Source organism: Alligator sinensis, unplaced genomic scaffold, assembly GCF_000455745.1.
Source record: "Alligator sinensis unplaced genomic scaffold, ASM45574v1 scaffold1757_1, whole genome shotgun sequence".
Classification (NCBI taxonomy): domain Eukaryota; kingdom Metazoa; phylum Chordata; order Crocodylia; family Alligatoridae; genus Alligator; species Alligator sinensis.
Genome location: NW_005843192.1, coordinates 80,843 through 97,372, shown reverse-complemented (window position 1 = coordinate 97,372; position 16,530 = coordinate 80,843). Strand labels below are relative to the sequence as shown.

Genomic DNA, 16,530 nt, shown 5'->3' with positions numbered 1-16,530 from the left:
AAAGAAAGATTTTTGCAGGATTTTATCTCCAAATTTTTGGGGGGGGGAGTTAGCCCCATAATGAAAAATTGTGCAGGATTTTATCCCCCAAATGAATGATTGTGGGGTATTATCCCCATAATTAAAGATTTTGGGGGGTTATCCCCATGATGAAAAATTTGGGGGGGTTATCCCCACAATGAAAGTTTTTTAGGGGTTTTATCCCCCAAATGGAAGATTGGGGGGGGAGTTATCCCCATAATTAAAGATTTTGGGGGGTTATCCCCATGATGAAAAATTTGGGGGGGTTATCCCCACAATGAAAGTTTTTTAGGGGTTTTATCCCCCAAATGGAAGATTGGGGGGGGAGTTATCCCCATAATTAAAGATTTTGGGGGGTTATCCCCATGATGAAAAATTTGGGGGGGTTATCCCCACAATGAAAGTTTTTTAGGGGTTTTATCCCCCAAATGGAAGATTGGGGGGGGAGTTATCCCCATAATTAAAGATTTGGGAAGGTTGTCTCCGCAATGAAAATTTTTAGGGATTTTATCCCCAAAATGAAAGCTTGGGTGGGGGGGGAGGGGTTCCCTCATAATGAAAGATTTGGGGGGATTTTATCCCCATAACAAAGAAAGAAAAGAAAAGAACAAATAGCTGTTGTTTCATTTTTAGGCCTTTACATTTAGTTTTGTAGGTCTTTTTTTTTTTTTTTTTAACCCTTTAGAAACTTCAATTGAATCCCAGGTTTGAAACGAAGGATTTCAAAACAAAACAAAAACACGTTTCTGCCCTTTTCCCCCACTTCTTTTTGGGCTGATTCTACTTGCCCAATCCCTCCTGATCTCACAAGTCACCTGGGTCGACGCCGAACCCAGGTCGCAGGGCCCGGAGGTCCCGTCAGGAGGCGCCAAGGGCGGTCCTGCAGCCCAGAGACCCCTTGCAGAGCCGAGCCCATGATCCGTGCAGGCCCGTGGCAAGTCCACTGACCCCTCCAGCTCCCTCTTTCCAGCCGGGTCCACAAGCACGGTGTGAAAATGTGACCTGGGAGCTGTTCCAGATCGGAGAACCGTGGCCTGTCTCCGGCTGGAGGCATTTATTAAAGAAAGCAAGCTCAAGTGGTTGACAAATACGTGGCTTCTACACAGCTCGCGCCCCAGCTGTGTCTGCGGTGTGGACCACGAAGCCACGCTGGGCCTGGCTCTTTAGGGAGCTTGGTAAAATGCCTCCAAGCGATATCACAGAACTGCAGGTTGTCATGCGAGGGGGTCCGGTGTCCCCCAGCTGCCTCTGGCTCAAGCCCCGGGGTTTATTTGGGGTAACCTTGCCCGTGCTGCGGCCGGGCTGCCGGTCACCACCTGACGCTGTGTCTGTTTCTCTCTCTCTCTCGCTGCCACTCGCTCAGCAAAATGTCTGAACTAAGGACTAAGCTCAATGACGGATACAAGTCAGTAGCAAGGTACCAAGCGCCCATGGCTGGGGTGGGAGTTGTGTGTGGCTTTGCAGAAGGGTTTTCTCTTGAGCCTCTCCCCTCTCATCCATGCCAGTGCCATTGCTCCCTGGATCTGGTGACCCCATGCGATGTCTGGGGAGAAACACGCTCAGGTCTTTATCTGAAGAAAACCTGGCTCGGGAGGGAAGTTTCTGTTGCTGCACCGAGTCCGGTGCCCATGTGTGTCTGTACCGTGTTGAGTCGCCTCCAGCCCCACTGTCAGCAATCCCAGGCATGGCCCCAGGGGCAGAAAGGGCGTGAGATATGGGCGTCTCTTGAGATGCGTTGGCAGGACAGGGTGGGAGGCACCCAGCTTTGCCCCAGCCCCTACCCCACCTGCTCTAGGGACAGAGGCTGTTGGGCAGTAAATCCAGCACACGCTTAGCCCATGCACACACTTGCATGTGCCTAACTCATGCACACGCTTACTCACTTAGGCCACACACACACACACTTAGCCCCTGTGTAAGTTTGCATGCTTAGCTCACACTTGCTTAACCTATGCATGCACTTTGTCCATTCACACACTTAGTCCCAACACATGCTTAGCCCATGTGCACACTAACACACTTAGGTCACACATGCACTTAGCCCAGGCACAAATTGATATAGTTAGCCTACGCATGCTTAGCCCATGCAGATACACAGACCATATACATGCTTAGCCCTTGCACACTTACATGCTTAGCTCATGCAAATGCCTAACCCACACACACACACTTACATGCTTAGCCCACGCACGCTCTTACCCCATGTACATGCTTAGCCTACACAGACATTAGCCTCAAAGGGGCTCAGCACTGCGAGGCGATAAGCATGAAGCCCTTCCTAATGCATTGGGGCTGCACTGGTGGGGCTGCTGGTGGCTTCTTGTCCTAGCAGGTCCATGTATCCGAGCTCGGGGGCACCAGCACCTGTGTCCCAGACATATGCAGCCCTGCCAGGCTGACAGGGTCTCATGGACAGCATGGGGTCTCATGTGTGGTCCAGTGCTGTAGCTCCAGGCTGTGTTGTGGGGGGCTGGAGGGTGGCAGTGAGCTTGGCGGAGACCAGGCTGTGTTGTGGGGGGCTGGAGGGTGGCGGTGGGCTTGGCGGAGCCCCCCCAGCAGCCATCCTAGCAAAGGGGTTCAGCTGCCAGGTGTCCTGGGTGATGCCTCAGTCCTGAGGGTAGCTTCAGGGTCCATTCTGTAGCCCTACATGCAGAGCCATCTCCTGTGGATCCACGCAGCCCCTTCCCCAGCCCTCCGTGGGCTCCACGGACACATGAGATAGGATGGGATGGGGTGGATTTTCTGTTCCCCCTGGTACTCATGCTCTCCCTGGTGTTTCTCCTGAACAGCGATGACAATGAGGATCCCAGGTATTGGGCACAATGCTCCCCTGGCATGGGCACGGCCTGGGCATGTGCATGCGTGTGACATGTTGGCCCTGACTTAGGGCGTGGCATGGAGTGGCTTTGTAACAGCAAAGGGGTTTGGCATTGGTGCAAAGGGAAAGGGGTGTGTGTCCTGACCCTGGTTTTTCAATGGGGGGTGGGGCTTCCTACTATGTATGCTCCTCCCCCTTCCTTCCACTCCCTCCCCTCCCCTCCTCTCCCCTCCCCTCCCCTGCCCAGTGGATCTGAGGCTTTTCTTTTTCTCTCTGCACCTGCCCTTTCTCTGTCTATCCACCCCATCCATTCTCATACACACCTTCTATCTATCTATCTATCTATCTATCTATCTATCTATCTGTTCTCACACACATCTTCTCTCTGTCCATCTAGCCATGTGTCTGTCTTTCTCTTTATCTCTCCTTCCCTGCATCTGTCCTCACACATCCCCTCTATCTGCCTGTTTGTCCATCCATCCATCCATCCATCCATCCATATGTGCTCACACGCACTTACTATCTATCCATTGATCCATTGATCTGTCTCTTTATCCGTCCCTTCCTCCCCCCATCCTCACATCCCTTCTGTTTGTGTAGCGGTCTTTATTTTCACAGTCATTATTTTCCTGGACAAACGTGCCTCACAGGACAGGGTATTAAAAGCAGTCAGCCAACAGCAGAGGCATTGCCAATCAAAAGGTTCATTCACAGCCTAGGGTCTTTTCCCAGATCGTGGGAGGGCAGCTCTGGCTCCGTGCTGCTTTCTCAGCATCGCCGGCTTTCCCCTCTGTCCCTAGGGTGAGTTCCCTGGCTCACTGCTGCAGCCTCTGGCTTCGCAATATAAACAGTCAAATCCTCAAGCACTCAGTACAACTTAATAAAATATCAAAGCAAAGCTTGTTGTCTTTTCCCAGACCCTGGGAGAGTCCCTGGCTCAGTGGAGCAGCCAGCCCTCTCCCTCTCCCTTAGTCCTCCCAGCCCCTCTCTGGGAGCTTTAAACTTCCTTTGGCCCAGCCAGTTATCCTCATCAGCCAGCCCAGGCCTCCAGGCTTGCCTGTAATCACTTTTCTACTAACTGCAGCTGATACAGTCTGTCTGTCCACCCACCTATGCACCCATCCATCCATCCCAGTCTCTCTCCATCTCACCCCCGTGCTCCCATTTCTGAGTGCTGCTCTTGCCTTCTCCTTTCCTGCCCCCCTGGTGCCAGTGCCCTGCCCATGGGCAAGCGTGTGCAGTTGCAGTGCAGTTTGTCCCCGTGTTGCTGGTGGTGGGCATGTCGTGGGGATGTTGGGGTCTTTGTCATTGCAGCCGAGTGGATGGCAGCTGACCCGTCGCTCTCTGTGCTTTCAGAGCTAAGGCTAAGGGGAAAGAGAAAAGGCACCGCATGTTACCATTCAGGTACCCCGACTTCCATCATGGCTTCCCCGCCCGTGCTGACTTCCCACCTTCAGTTTTCGGGGGCATCACCCATGATCTCTCTGCATTATCTTTCTGGTGGCCTTTGTCCTTCCTGATGAGGGCAGGGCTCTGGAGGAAGCCAGTGGGTGGAAGGGAAGCCAGACCTTTCCCAAACCAATTAACCCTATTGGCCCATGGGTTGGGCTTTGCCCCAAGCCACAGAGGAAGCCCACCCCATAACCCCCTTGGTCATGGCTGTAGTAGACCTAGATGCAGAATCAGTGCAGCCCTGTGGGGAGTAAGTATTTGGGGTGAGTACAGCCAAGAGCATCATCTCTGTAGCTGACCTGGATCGTGGCTGTTGCACAAAGTCCAGGGACCTCTCATGCATCCCAGCGCTTTGAGGAGCAGGTTGGATGGGCAGAGAAGCCTTGAAAGGAAGGCTGTGCCCTAGCCGAGATATCACATGCATGCAGGGGGTTCGGGCACCGATCTCTGCCTCTGGGCACTGGATCTGCTGATCCGGTCCCCTGTATCAGCGGCCCCATCGTGGTGTCGGGATGACATGATACGGCACATGGAAGGTGTCACTGGCCACGCAGATACGGTCTCTGTCTGGTGAAGGAGGCCCACCTCTGCCCCACTCTCCATTAGTAGTTGTCACCAGCCTTCACACTTTAGATCATACAATCATAGAAAACTAGGCTTGCAAGGGAGCTCGGGAGGTCACATCTAGTGCAACCCCCTGCTCCAAGCAGGACCAGCCCCAACTACATCATCCCAGCCAAGGCTTGGTCTACCTGGGCCTTCAACACCTCCAAGGAAGGAGAGTCCATCACCTCTCAGGAGATCCTGTCCCAGTGCTTCACCACCCTCCTAGTGGGAGATTTTTTTTCCTAATATCCAACCTCAACTTCCCTTGCTGCAGCTTGAGCCCATTGCTCCTTGTCCTGTCATCTGCCCCCACTGAGACCAGTCCAGCTCCAGCCTCTTTGCAGCCCCCCTGCAGGGACTTGAAGGCTGCTATCAAATCTCCCCTCTAACCCCCCCAAAAAGCGCTGAACATTCAACCCTCAGGGAGTTAGAGCCATTTGCCACATGGAGACACACACCGTGTAGCATGGGTGTATATGTATGTACATATATGTATAGGTCCTGGCCCCCCTCATCCCCCCTCACCCACCCTTGGGTCAAGTATGGATATTTGTTAGCTTCCATATTCTCTTTTTGTCTGCTGTTTATTGTATCTGCTTCTCTGCTGGCCAGTACATGTACTGTAATCCCGTACATGTGATATATGTACACACAGAGGGTAGCACTGCCAGGGGGGAGGAAGCAAATCTATTAGAGATAAATGTTTTGGGTTGGATGCAACTTTGATTTCTGATTCAGAGCAAGCTACTTTCTGTTTCAAGGCTCTTTTGCATCTCAAGAGCCTGGTCTACAGCCTTGCCCATGGCCATGGAGGGATGCCTCTAGTCTTCAGAGGGCGCCCTGTAGCCTTTGGGGTATTTTTTGGCTGGAACAGAAGTGCTCAGGGTCCATTTCCGTGTAGTGGGGGAAGCAGGAGCCTTTCCATGGATGCCAGCAGTGAACCCACTCCATTGCCTGTCCTTCAAGGGCCCTGCAAACAAGTGTTGGTCATTTGAAGCTGCATTTTGGTGGAGGGGGTGGCCTGGGAGGAAGGGAGCTGCAGGGACCGAGTGGTGGAGCCCGGCATCAAGTCAGGGATACTGTGAACTAGGGAAGGGAGGAAACAAGAGAGCAATTATTTTGGGAGGAACATCTCCTATGGTGACCCTATTGCAATGTCCTCTCTATGGACTCCCTGCAGCAGGGGCAGCCCAAGGCTGGAGGTTGACCCCTCTGGTCCCCCAACGCAGGCCCTTCACCCCAGCAGCTGGTGCAAAGGATTCTGGGAAGGAGGTGGAGCTATCCCAATGTGGCAGGCAGATAAGGGAATGCTTTTTCAACGTGGGCTTATTCATTATGTTCAGTAAGACCCCCAATAGTGCAACAGGGGCCAATAGCATTTGGCACTGTATATATCCCAGTGACCACTTAGTTTTTTAAATGCAAATTAATATCCTCACATTACCCCATGACTCCAGGATCTGGGGCTTTATGAGGAAAAAAAATACCCATTAGATATCCTGATGTTGGAAAGTCAGTGAGAACCAGCAGCCCTATCATAGCTGAGTTGGTTGCAGGCATGAAGGCAGCGGTGAGTTTTGAGGAGGGCAGCTTTGTAGTTATTGTAGTGGAAGAGTGAAGTTGTAGCCGTGATGGTCCAGAAATGATGAGAGAGGCAAGGATTTCTTAGGGAGATGTCTTCTATTGGGTGTGTCTACATGTGCAATGAATGCGATTTGGCTTTACTGTGCAGTAAATTTGCTACCTGCATGTGCAATGTGCATATCGCAATGTGAGACACTTGCAATGTGCATATAGCGATGCGAGACATGTGCAATGTGCATATAGCGAAGTGAGATATATGCAGGTACTAAATTTACGGTGAGGTAGACTAATTTACTGTGCAATAAGAGCCTGCATGTGTAGACGGTGACGCTTTACTGTGCAGTAGATCAGTCTACTGCAGAGTAAAATGTTTAGTGCAGACACAGCCACTGCGCCACTCTCTCCCACCATGTGCCCAGTTCAAAAGGAGATCGAAGAAGCAGAGAAGGGCAACAAGGATGATGAGTGGCATGGGGGTGGGGGGCACTTATATGAGACGAGACTGCAGAGGCCAGCCCAGGTCGGTTTAGAAGAGAGATACCTGAACGGGGACATAAGCAGGGTTAACAAAACAGTGGCAAAGAGAAAGCCAATAGGGATTTATTACTGACTGTCTCATCATGCAAGAGCAAGGGAGCACAACATGAAATGAGCAGGTCGTCAGTTTAAATCTAACACCAGGCCCTTCTTTTCCACCCGGCGTGGCATTAAAGTGGGGGCTCGTGGCCACCAAATGCGGTGGGCACTGAGAGTTTAATCTAGGTTCAAACAGAGACTGGACACAGGCTTGGAGGAAAGGGGCATCGGTCCCTGTTGAGCAGGGAGCGAGGGGCACGGCCTCTGCATCCCACCTGCTGGGACCCTCAATGCTGGAGGCTGCGAGGGAGACAGGGACAGGGGGAAAAACCTTGCTCAGACCCCGTGCACTCTCCCCTCCAGCCTCCGCTCTCTGCCGCTGTGCAACACAAGCCTGTTTGCTGCCTAAGGACCCTGGGCTAATGCCCACAAGGAAAACACTATAAACCTCCCTTAGAAAAGAAGGCCACTACCTGTGCGACACAGGAGACTGGGCAAGACAGACCCAGGGCCTGTCCTAATGCATGGTAGTTCTTATATCATGTGTCAGGCAAGCTTTTGAATGCAAGACATTTCTCCTTGGGTCCTTTTCGTTATTCAGTGACCTGTCAGGAGTGTCTTGCATCCAGAAGCTTGTCTAGCTCTCCTACAGTTGATCCCATCAAAGAGATCACCCGTGGGCACCCTTGCCTTTCATGCCGCAGTTATTTGCAGCTGGCTCCTGCCAGCAGAAGTGGGGGAAATGAGTTCACCCAGGCAGGCTGCATCGTCCCAGCTGGGCCCTGGGGCAGAAGCGTCTCAGGCAACCTCTCCGGGCCAAAGTGGCTCTTGATGGAAGGCGCTGGAGTGCGGACGCTAGGTCTGATGCAAAGGCTGTGGGTAGCCCATAGGGTTTTGCATGGGGCAGACCGACTCCCAAGGGTCCTTAGCAATGTGAGACAGTAGATTTGGACCACTTGTAGCCTCAAAGCCTCCTCTCTCACATGCTTTGCAAGCAGAGCCAAATTCGATTCTAGGTGTTTGGCACGGTCTTTTTACAACCCCCGGGACGGTCCCTGGATGTCCCTGCCAACTGCTCCCCTTCCAGCTGCTGGGAGCTGAGCAGCAAACTGTGATTAACTTGGGGGTTGCTTGCTTCAGCCTCCTGCCCACCTGTTGCTCTGAGCCAGGCGGGGAGCTGGGCGCCGGGAAATGAAATCAGGCTAGTGCGGGTCAGAGCATGCCCTTGGGAGGGTCTGAGGACGTGCCCCAGCCTCTGCAGGCTAGTCCAGAGGAGACCTCTTCTAAGCAACAGGGGCAAGCAGAAGGTGCTGAGAGGAGGTAGGACGAGAGGAAAGGGATGAAAAAGCCCTGGGGACGAAGGAAGGACGGTGGAGGGATGGAGGGGGCGATGGGAGCTGTGTGAGCAGAGCATTGCCAATGCCTGAGCTCCTTGCAGGTTACTTCTTGCAGTGCATTTCGGTGGAGACGCCATCTAAACCCCATCCCCTTTGTTCTGTTTCCCTTCTGCTCCGCGGCTGCAGCAAAGGCAAAGACAAGACGAAAGGCGATCACAAGTAGGTGGCCGTGGTTTGCTCGCCCTCTCTCGCTGTCTCTTCCCTAGAGGAGTGGGGTTTCTGTCTTTTCACCAGCATCCCCAGCCCGCGGCCCCGCTGCAGCCACGTGCTGGGGTCTCGGTGCCAGCAGGGACCCTCGTGTGCAGCCCGAAGCAGCGGGGTCCCGTGAGGCGACTGGCAGGGCAGAGGAAGGAGGTCTGAGTTGGGAGCCGAGCGGTTTTTAGGGACCGTCCTCCCAGGGGCCGTCGCCCCAACTGGAGGGCATTGCTGGTTTAATCAGGGATGATCCTATTGCTAGATGGCCTCAAGAGGTCCTTTCCAACCTGACTTCCTTATGGTCCTAAACCAGCCCACCCAAAAAGGGACCGACCCGCTCTCGAAAACTTCCAGGGCTGTTCTTCTCTGGGCACTGCCCGATCACCCTAGGAGCCAGAAAGCTCCTTATCTCCAGCCTCAGTTTCCCCTGACACAGCTTGAGGCCATTGCTCCTCATCCGGTCCCCTGCAGCCACTGAGAAAAGCCCATCTCCATCCTCTCTGTAATTGCTCTTCAGGTGTCTGAAGGCTGCGATCAACCCCACCCCAGCCTTGTCTTTTCTACACTCAATCCCCTACTGCTTCCAGTCCGCAGTTTGCATGGCGAGCGGGGGGCAGACAGGGTTTAGACCCACTTTGCTCCAAGGGGGTGATGAGAAGGAGGGAACTGGTTTTCAGCTCACACCAGGTCCCTCTAAGTCTTTGGAAACAGGGAGATGATGACTGCCTCCCCTCCCCACACACACACACACACACACACACACACAACCAAAGTGGCAATTAAAACATCCGAATTGCCCTGCATAATTCACGAGCAACCGTAACCAGAGTCTTAACTCGAAGCAGGTTGTGAGGCAGCCGCCTCTCCCTGCAGAAAGGCCCGGTGTGGGGCTCGTCCTTTTGGCTGGGCTGATCTCAAACCCGTCTAGGGAATGGGGGAAGCTGGGTTTCCACCCAGGGCGGGTAGCAGGACCCTAGAGCCGCCATGCAACACGGCAGGCATCAGTGTCACGGCTGCTAGTAGCAGGTGGGGTGGTAAAGAGCAGACCGGGGGCTGCATTGGTGTTGGGGGTCCCCTGCCCTGGCTCCAAGTGACCCCTTCCCATCCACGCCAGACCTGGAGCCCCTTTGCGTTGCAGCCAGACAGGTGGGCAAGCGGGCGGGGGCCGGTTCTCCAAGGCCACCTGGAAGGATCGCAGCACGAGCGGCGGCGTGTCAGGTTTTCAGGCCCTCATCCAATATTCATACGGGGACGGTATCAGCTCTCAGCCGCTGCCAGCTCCCGTCTGCATTGCCCAGCCCGCTCCATTCAGCTCCCCTCTCTCTTTTGGCTTTGGTGGTGGGGGGCAAAGGGGGGAGCGGGGCAACGGCCTGCATCTTTGCTCCACGCTGCGAAGCGTCGGAGGCGGATGGGAGCAGAGAATCGGCCAGGACCTCTGCTTCACCCACCCTTCGTCGACCCTGCTTGCACACTTGGTGCAGGGCAAGGCTTCGGTTTGGCCCGCGTCCTTTCTGCCGGGCTGTGCTGGGATGGCAGCTGTGCGGTGCGGCTAGAGCCCCCGTTGCACGCACCGGCGGCCAAGAGCGCATCTGGTGTGCGAGCTGATCCCTTGCAGGGGAAAGCTGGACCCGGGACCGGCAGCTGGTGAAGGTAGATCTCAGCCGTGTATGGAAAGGGGGTGGGAGCGGGGGGGGCGGGAGACAATCTGCTGTTTGCAAACTTCCCTGGATCTGAAAGGGCAACAGGTGGGGGATGGAGGGAAAGGAGGGCAGGGGTATACTTCATGCAACCCCTCCTTTCTTTCCCCAGCTGCTGTGTGTGTGCGCCCTGGCTATTTTACTGATCCCCTGCTATCCTCTTATTTTTCTTTCTCCTTGATGGGCAGAAATGGTGATACTGGATTGGACTCTCTTATCCCCTTCTCTGTCCCATGCTTTTTTCCCGCCCGTTCCTCACTCTCCCTGGAGCAAAGGGAGGGGGGAAAAATAGGAGGTTGCCAATTTGGGGCTGGGGATGAAGGTGGTGAACAAGGGAGTCTTGTCTGTGGCTGGCTCGGAGCACAGCCGTGGTTCTTCCCTTCCTGCCCACTCTACGCCGGGACTGGGGATGCTTAAGGCATGGTGCCCATTTCGCACCTTGTAGACTAAGTCGGTCAGAGATGGGTCAAAGAAGCTTTCTGAAGGCGAGTGCTTACTATTGCATCCATCTAGCAGTGAAAATGCTAGTCCATGCCCAGGGTAGCTCATTGGTTGACCCTTGCAGGCAGGTCCTGAATTAGCAAAGTGCCCCAGGCAATGCATACCAGCGCCTGGTCTTAAATCCAGCCCTATTAGGAGACTGCTTATCTCTAAGCCTGGGCTTAACCCTCTGGCTAACCTGGGATAAGCCCCACATTTAAGTGCAGGGCTGAATGCGAGCTGTCGCTCCCAGCAGTGCCGCTGACCCCTAGCCCTTTCTTCACCTCCTTAAATATGAGCCTTGTCGTCTTCTCTCTGCAGCTGCCATGCCCTCATACACCTGCAATCTGCCTTTTGCTTTTGTTCACAGATTAAAACGAACCTTAATAATTAATAGCCAAGCTTGGGTGGCTTTTCATTGGGAGCTTATCCGCTGCCTGCAAGCTGCTCTCATAGACCAGCCCTGGCTTTTGGAGGGTGTGCAGGGAAACTTTACATCTGCGAAGGAAGTAAAGTTGCAATAGCATCTGGCAGAGAAATGAGAGTCCTGCCCACATCATTGTCGGCCTGGGCTGGAGGGATCCACATCACAGAGTCCCGGCTGCTTGAAAGCTGAATAACCAGGGATCTTACCTAGTAAGACATGGATATCAGTGACCAGTTGTTTTTCAATTCTCCTTCCCTGAAGGCCTGGAGGTGCATTAGTCCTTGGTAGGGTTGTAGCATGGAGGAACAGGCTCCTGGCTTTAAACCTTTCTTGCCCAAAGACCTGGGAGGTAGGAGCCCTACAGAAGCAAAGTGGTTTGTGCACATTGTGCTCCCTCCCCAGTGACTCACTTGACTTTTAATCCCGATGCACAAGTGTAGATATGTGATGTGGGAGCCTCCGACTAACCATTGAGTGAAACCAGCCCTGTGCTGGGAAGCAAAGTGGTGAGAGCTCAGCACTGAGTTATATTCTGCTGGGAATGAAACCAAGACCTTTCCCCATTTTCCCGGCATCTGAGGCTCCTTCCCTTCATGCAGAAATCCATACACCCTTCAGAAAAGTTTTAGCTTGGACTCAGCGCCGTTTCTGAACCGCAAAACCAATGTCCGGGCATTTCCCAGCCAGCTCTGCCCATTTCAGCCATTGGATTGACCTTGGTTTGTCAACTCTCAGACGAAGTCTTCAATCGTTGGCCCTTCATGAGCAGCCTGGGATTGGCTATGGGTGTCACGTGGTTTTGTTTCTGCTCTTCCGTGATTGGAAGATAGCAAAATACGAAATAGCCCTCATTCCAGGTTAGGTTTTGAGTGGACTCCCCCTTTGAACTTCTTCCTTGGGTCTCCGGTCCAACCTTTCTATATCGGTTGCTCTCGATATCCGGCACAGGACGCTGCTCCCGGTGTTGGTGTTGCCAGATCTTGCGGGGTGCACCGTGGTGCTACAGGGCATCTCAGGAGATGACCCGTGGTCTCGTGGTCAACTAACAGGCCATGTCTACACGTGCGTATTTAATGCTTATTAGCCCAATTTAAGGCGTCCCAAGGTGCGCAACTACACATGGGCACCCTTAATGTACCTTTGAAATGGCAATTTAAGACTGTGAGCCTAAATTTGATACCGGCATAAAGCAAGTATCAACTTGAGGTGTGATTAGTTAAAACACATTAGTGCACGTGTAGACACACTAATGTGCATTACTGTGGTGTGTGTCAATGAATACACACTACATTAATGTGTATTAGTGCATCTGCATGTGCTAATGCAACTTAGCTATTCACGCCTAAAATATAATGCACCTTAATGCGCATTAGCATGCCACGTGTAGACACATGCCTAAATTGCCTTAATGCACCTTACGCAAAGGTGCATTAAGTTTAGACATGCATAAATACACGTGTAGGCACACCCACAATGCACTAAATTTCCCAAGTTCAGTGGTCTTTTTGCCAGTAGGCTTTATGACCCTCGAAACATTTGCCAACCATTTTTCACATACTTCTTGATATAACAGAAAGCACAGCTCAAAGAAACAGCGAAGAAAACGCTGGGAATCATGTGTTCAATCGTTCAATGAACCCTGCATATTGCCTCTGCCAGCATATGACATGGATCCAGTGTGAGGACCCAAAGCTGTGTCAATATATTAAATAACTATAGTTTATGAATGTGTTATATGAACCCATTGCTCCAGTTTCTGTTCAGCCTAGAAGTCAGTATGTTAAGCTCCTGTTATATCCAACCAGCGTATTATTATTTGCTCCAACTGGGACCAGTTTCTGAGCTGGTCTAAAATTGTTTTAAGTCTAAGGTTATTATTACAATGGCTCACGTAGCACAATGTGTTTTCTAGGAATATCACTTACTGAAAATATCTCAGATTCCAGCCGGCTGCATTTCAGATCCACTTTGGGCTGGTTTTGGCTTGGCTCTCTGCTGTGTTTTTAAATGACATGTGAAAGTTGCTCAGAATATGAAGGCCGTTATAAATCAGAGCGAGTATCCTTGCAAATGTTTTCTGCTGTCAGAAATGTCAGCCAATTTAAATGAATGCTAGTGGCAGGTGAATTTGCAATTCAGAAATCAGACATCGGAAGATGCCTTCATCCCACCAGAGAACAAGGACATGACAATGTGGTGCAGGTACGTCCGATCAGAAGTAACCAAGGCACTTTTGAGTTCAGGAGTCAGGTCCTGTATTGCTATACATTTTCCTATAGTCCTATTGACAGTGGCTGTTGAAGTCGGTGGAGCAAGACCATTTGATGCTGTTGGATATTGGCCGGTGGCAGGTCAAGTTTGAGAGCTCAAAAGTATTCAGGATGACTTGGCCCCCATGGCAGAAGCCAGCCCAGAGGTCAGACACAACTTAAGGGTCACCTCAATAACTATAGTTTAGCCTTCATAACATGGTTGAAGTGATGTCGAAGCCTTGTGATGGCTTCTCTTCCTGGAGAACATCCCTCCCAACCTCAGGCTGGGTGGCCCAGCTCTCAACGGGCCGCTGGCAGAGGTGGCTGGATGTGCTTTTGGCCACTACACTCTCTCCTGCACTGTGGCGTGTCCTAGCCACGCTACCCCAATGCATCACTAAGCTCAGGGAGTTGTTGCCATTTGGGGTGTTTGGGGTGTTCCTACAGTGCTGTGCTGTCCAGAAAGGCCCAGACCTCACCACAGCGCACGCAACGAGCTCTCCCTTCTCCCCCGCTGCAGATCCGGGAAAGGAGTATTTTCGGCGATGAAACTGGGCAAGATGCGCCCACCGAAAGAGGATCACCGGAAGCAAGGTACGTCCTGTGCCCCCCACCCTGCCATGGCGTGGAGAATCCCGGGTGGGCTGGGGCGCTGCCGGTTGAGTTTTAGCAAGCCCCTGCCACGGCACATGCACACTACGCTGTACACAGCTGGCGCGACGACCTTGGGATATCCTCTGGGTTTCAGCACCTGGGTGTTCAGAGGTTGCTGAACAAAACCTCCTGCAAGGACCAAAAAACGACAGGGCAAGCTTCGCTCTGTTGGAGGAGCTTACTGTCAGCAAGTGGCTGCACAGGCAACACCTACGCATGAGATGCTCCCCCAAGTCAGAGCTCCTGATTTTGGGTAAATCTGGTGCCCCCCCCTTCCAACCCCTTCTCCATCGAAACAGATGAACTGTGCATCTGGTTTGGTATCTCGTCTTGTTTTTTTACAGGACACATCCATGGTCCGGTCAGCCCCTGTTGCTCTTTATGTCAAATGGGATCGTATTAGGGTCTGTAACAGCAGTGCTCAGAAATATGGCAGGAAGGGAGCTGTAATAACACACCAAACCTTCAACCCAGGGGCTTGAGGATGTGGTCTCATGGGTTGGAACTGGAGGTCGAGCACTCCTGGTCTATAAATCCTTATATCTCACCTCCAAGGTGAGCAATGCCCAGAGCCTGCCCAGATGCAGCCTGAGCTATGCCTACCGCAGCCCGGACGGATGCTGCCCAGTCTCTGCTGGGAGCCTCCAGGGATGGAGACTGCACCGCTCCCCCGGGCTCTCACTACCCTGGGATTGAATCGAAGACTTCCTGACTCTGTGCCCTATAGCCTGAGACGTGGGGACCTTCACTATTCTCCTGGTTGCTGTTACAGCCCCTACCACGACACTTCAAATGCCCCAGGTCCCGTGTTCAGGTTTTGTTTTTTGCCTGTTTTGGGAGTGGCTCTTTTTTTCAGTTGAACCCCCAAATGGCTTGCTCTTTATTTTCACTGAAACATTCCTTACTTGTACCAAAACCGCTGCCTTTCCTTGGCCCCGCTGACCACTGTCTTTAAGTTATGGGGTGGGCTCGGTAGGAGGTACCAGCTGGCTTTCTCATCACTGTCAGTCACTGCTCAACCACAGATACGTAAGAAAAATTAAGGCCCTTGTTTTGTCTGTGTCCACCCAACAGATGAACCAGCCGTCCTGGAGACAGAAGACCTGGACCGGAAAGCCATGCGGCTTGGAGGAGGCCTGGACCCAGACACCATCTCTCTGGCGTCGGTCACCGCTGTTACCACTAATGTTTCGAACAAAAGGTGAGGGAGATTTAGCTGATGGGAGATTTAGCTTGTTTTTGAAAGTCAGAATGTAGAAAAAAAAGAATTGTCCAGCATTATGGCTATATACAGGACGATTGGGGCCTAATCTTCAGCTCGCTCACCCTGCCTTTGCTGCTTAACTAAAGCTGAAACCCTAGCTGCTGCTAAAACCTAGTCTCCGTGGTAAGCTCTAGGATTCTGGAAAGCGCTAAAGAGTCTTCAGGGCTGTGCCATTGGAGGAGAGAGACCAGGAGCAGCTAGCAGACAGCAAAATTGCCCTCAGAAAAGTTAACTTGATTAGTGGAGCACTGCAAGCATTAAAAAAAGGAGAGCTGATTGTTAACACGTGAGTGAAGAACAATGAGACATTAAATCAATTAACTCCCTCAGTTGCTTCAATAGTAATGCCACAGCTGCTGCATTGTGAAGCAGGATTCAACACAGGGTGCTTCCACCCCGGGCAGAAAATTAGCTCCCTTGCTTAAAACACCCACCCCAGTTCTGAGGCGGGGGCTTATTATGGGGGTGAAAGGTATGTGTGTTGTGTGCTAGAAACTACAGCGTCTCATCTAAGTCAGCACACTTGCAGCAGCTCATTTCTGTATTTTCATACGATGAGTGGCTTCTTTTTCTCCCCCCTCTCTCCCACTGCAAAGGTCAAAGCCTGACATCAAGATGGAGCCAAGTGCTGGCCGGCCAATGGATTACCAAGTGAGTGGTGCTGCTCTTTCCCCTTTCTCCTGTCTCCCCTAGGCCCCAGACCCAGGGGGTGGGAATGGCCTGGGGGTCAGAGGGAAGGGGCAAGATGAACATCCTGAGGACACCTTCTTTATGCTTCCAACTAAATCGCACGTTGGCTAAGCAGAACCGCCAAACACCTTTCCTCACCTGAGCTAGAGCAATGGAGGAATGGGCATGAACACAGCCAGCCAGCTGCCAAGAAAACACACAAGATGTGCCTGAAGGGACCAGGGAATTTGTAGACAAATTGGAGACAGTCCAGTGGAGGGCAACTAAAATATTTTGTGGGCTGGGGGACAGGACTGGTGAGGAGAGGCTGAGGGAAATGGGCTGATTGAGTCTGGGGAAGGGAAGACCGAGGGGGATTGAATAGCAGCCTTCACCTCCCTGCAGGGGGGCTGCAAAGAGGATGGAGCTGGGCTGTTC

At 52.5% G+C, this 16,530-nt stretch overlaps 1 protein-coding gene across 1 annotated transcript in view; it reads left to right on the top strand.

Moving 5' to 3' along the window:
- The window catches only part of OTOF (otoferlin), a 151,907-nt gene that overhangs the window by 84,792 nt on the left and 50,585 nt on the right, over positions 1-16,530 (top strand). The window contains exons 6-8 of the mRNA XM_014526912.1: positions 14,026-14,099; positions 15,234-15,360; positions 16,020-16,074. Coding sequence (XP_014382398.1) covers positions 14,026-14,099; positions 15,234-15,360; positions 16,020-16,074 — 256 coding nt within the window. The remainder of the gene's footprint in view (positions 1-14,025; positions 14,100-15,233; positions 15,361-16,019; positions 16,075-16,530) is intronic.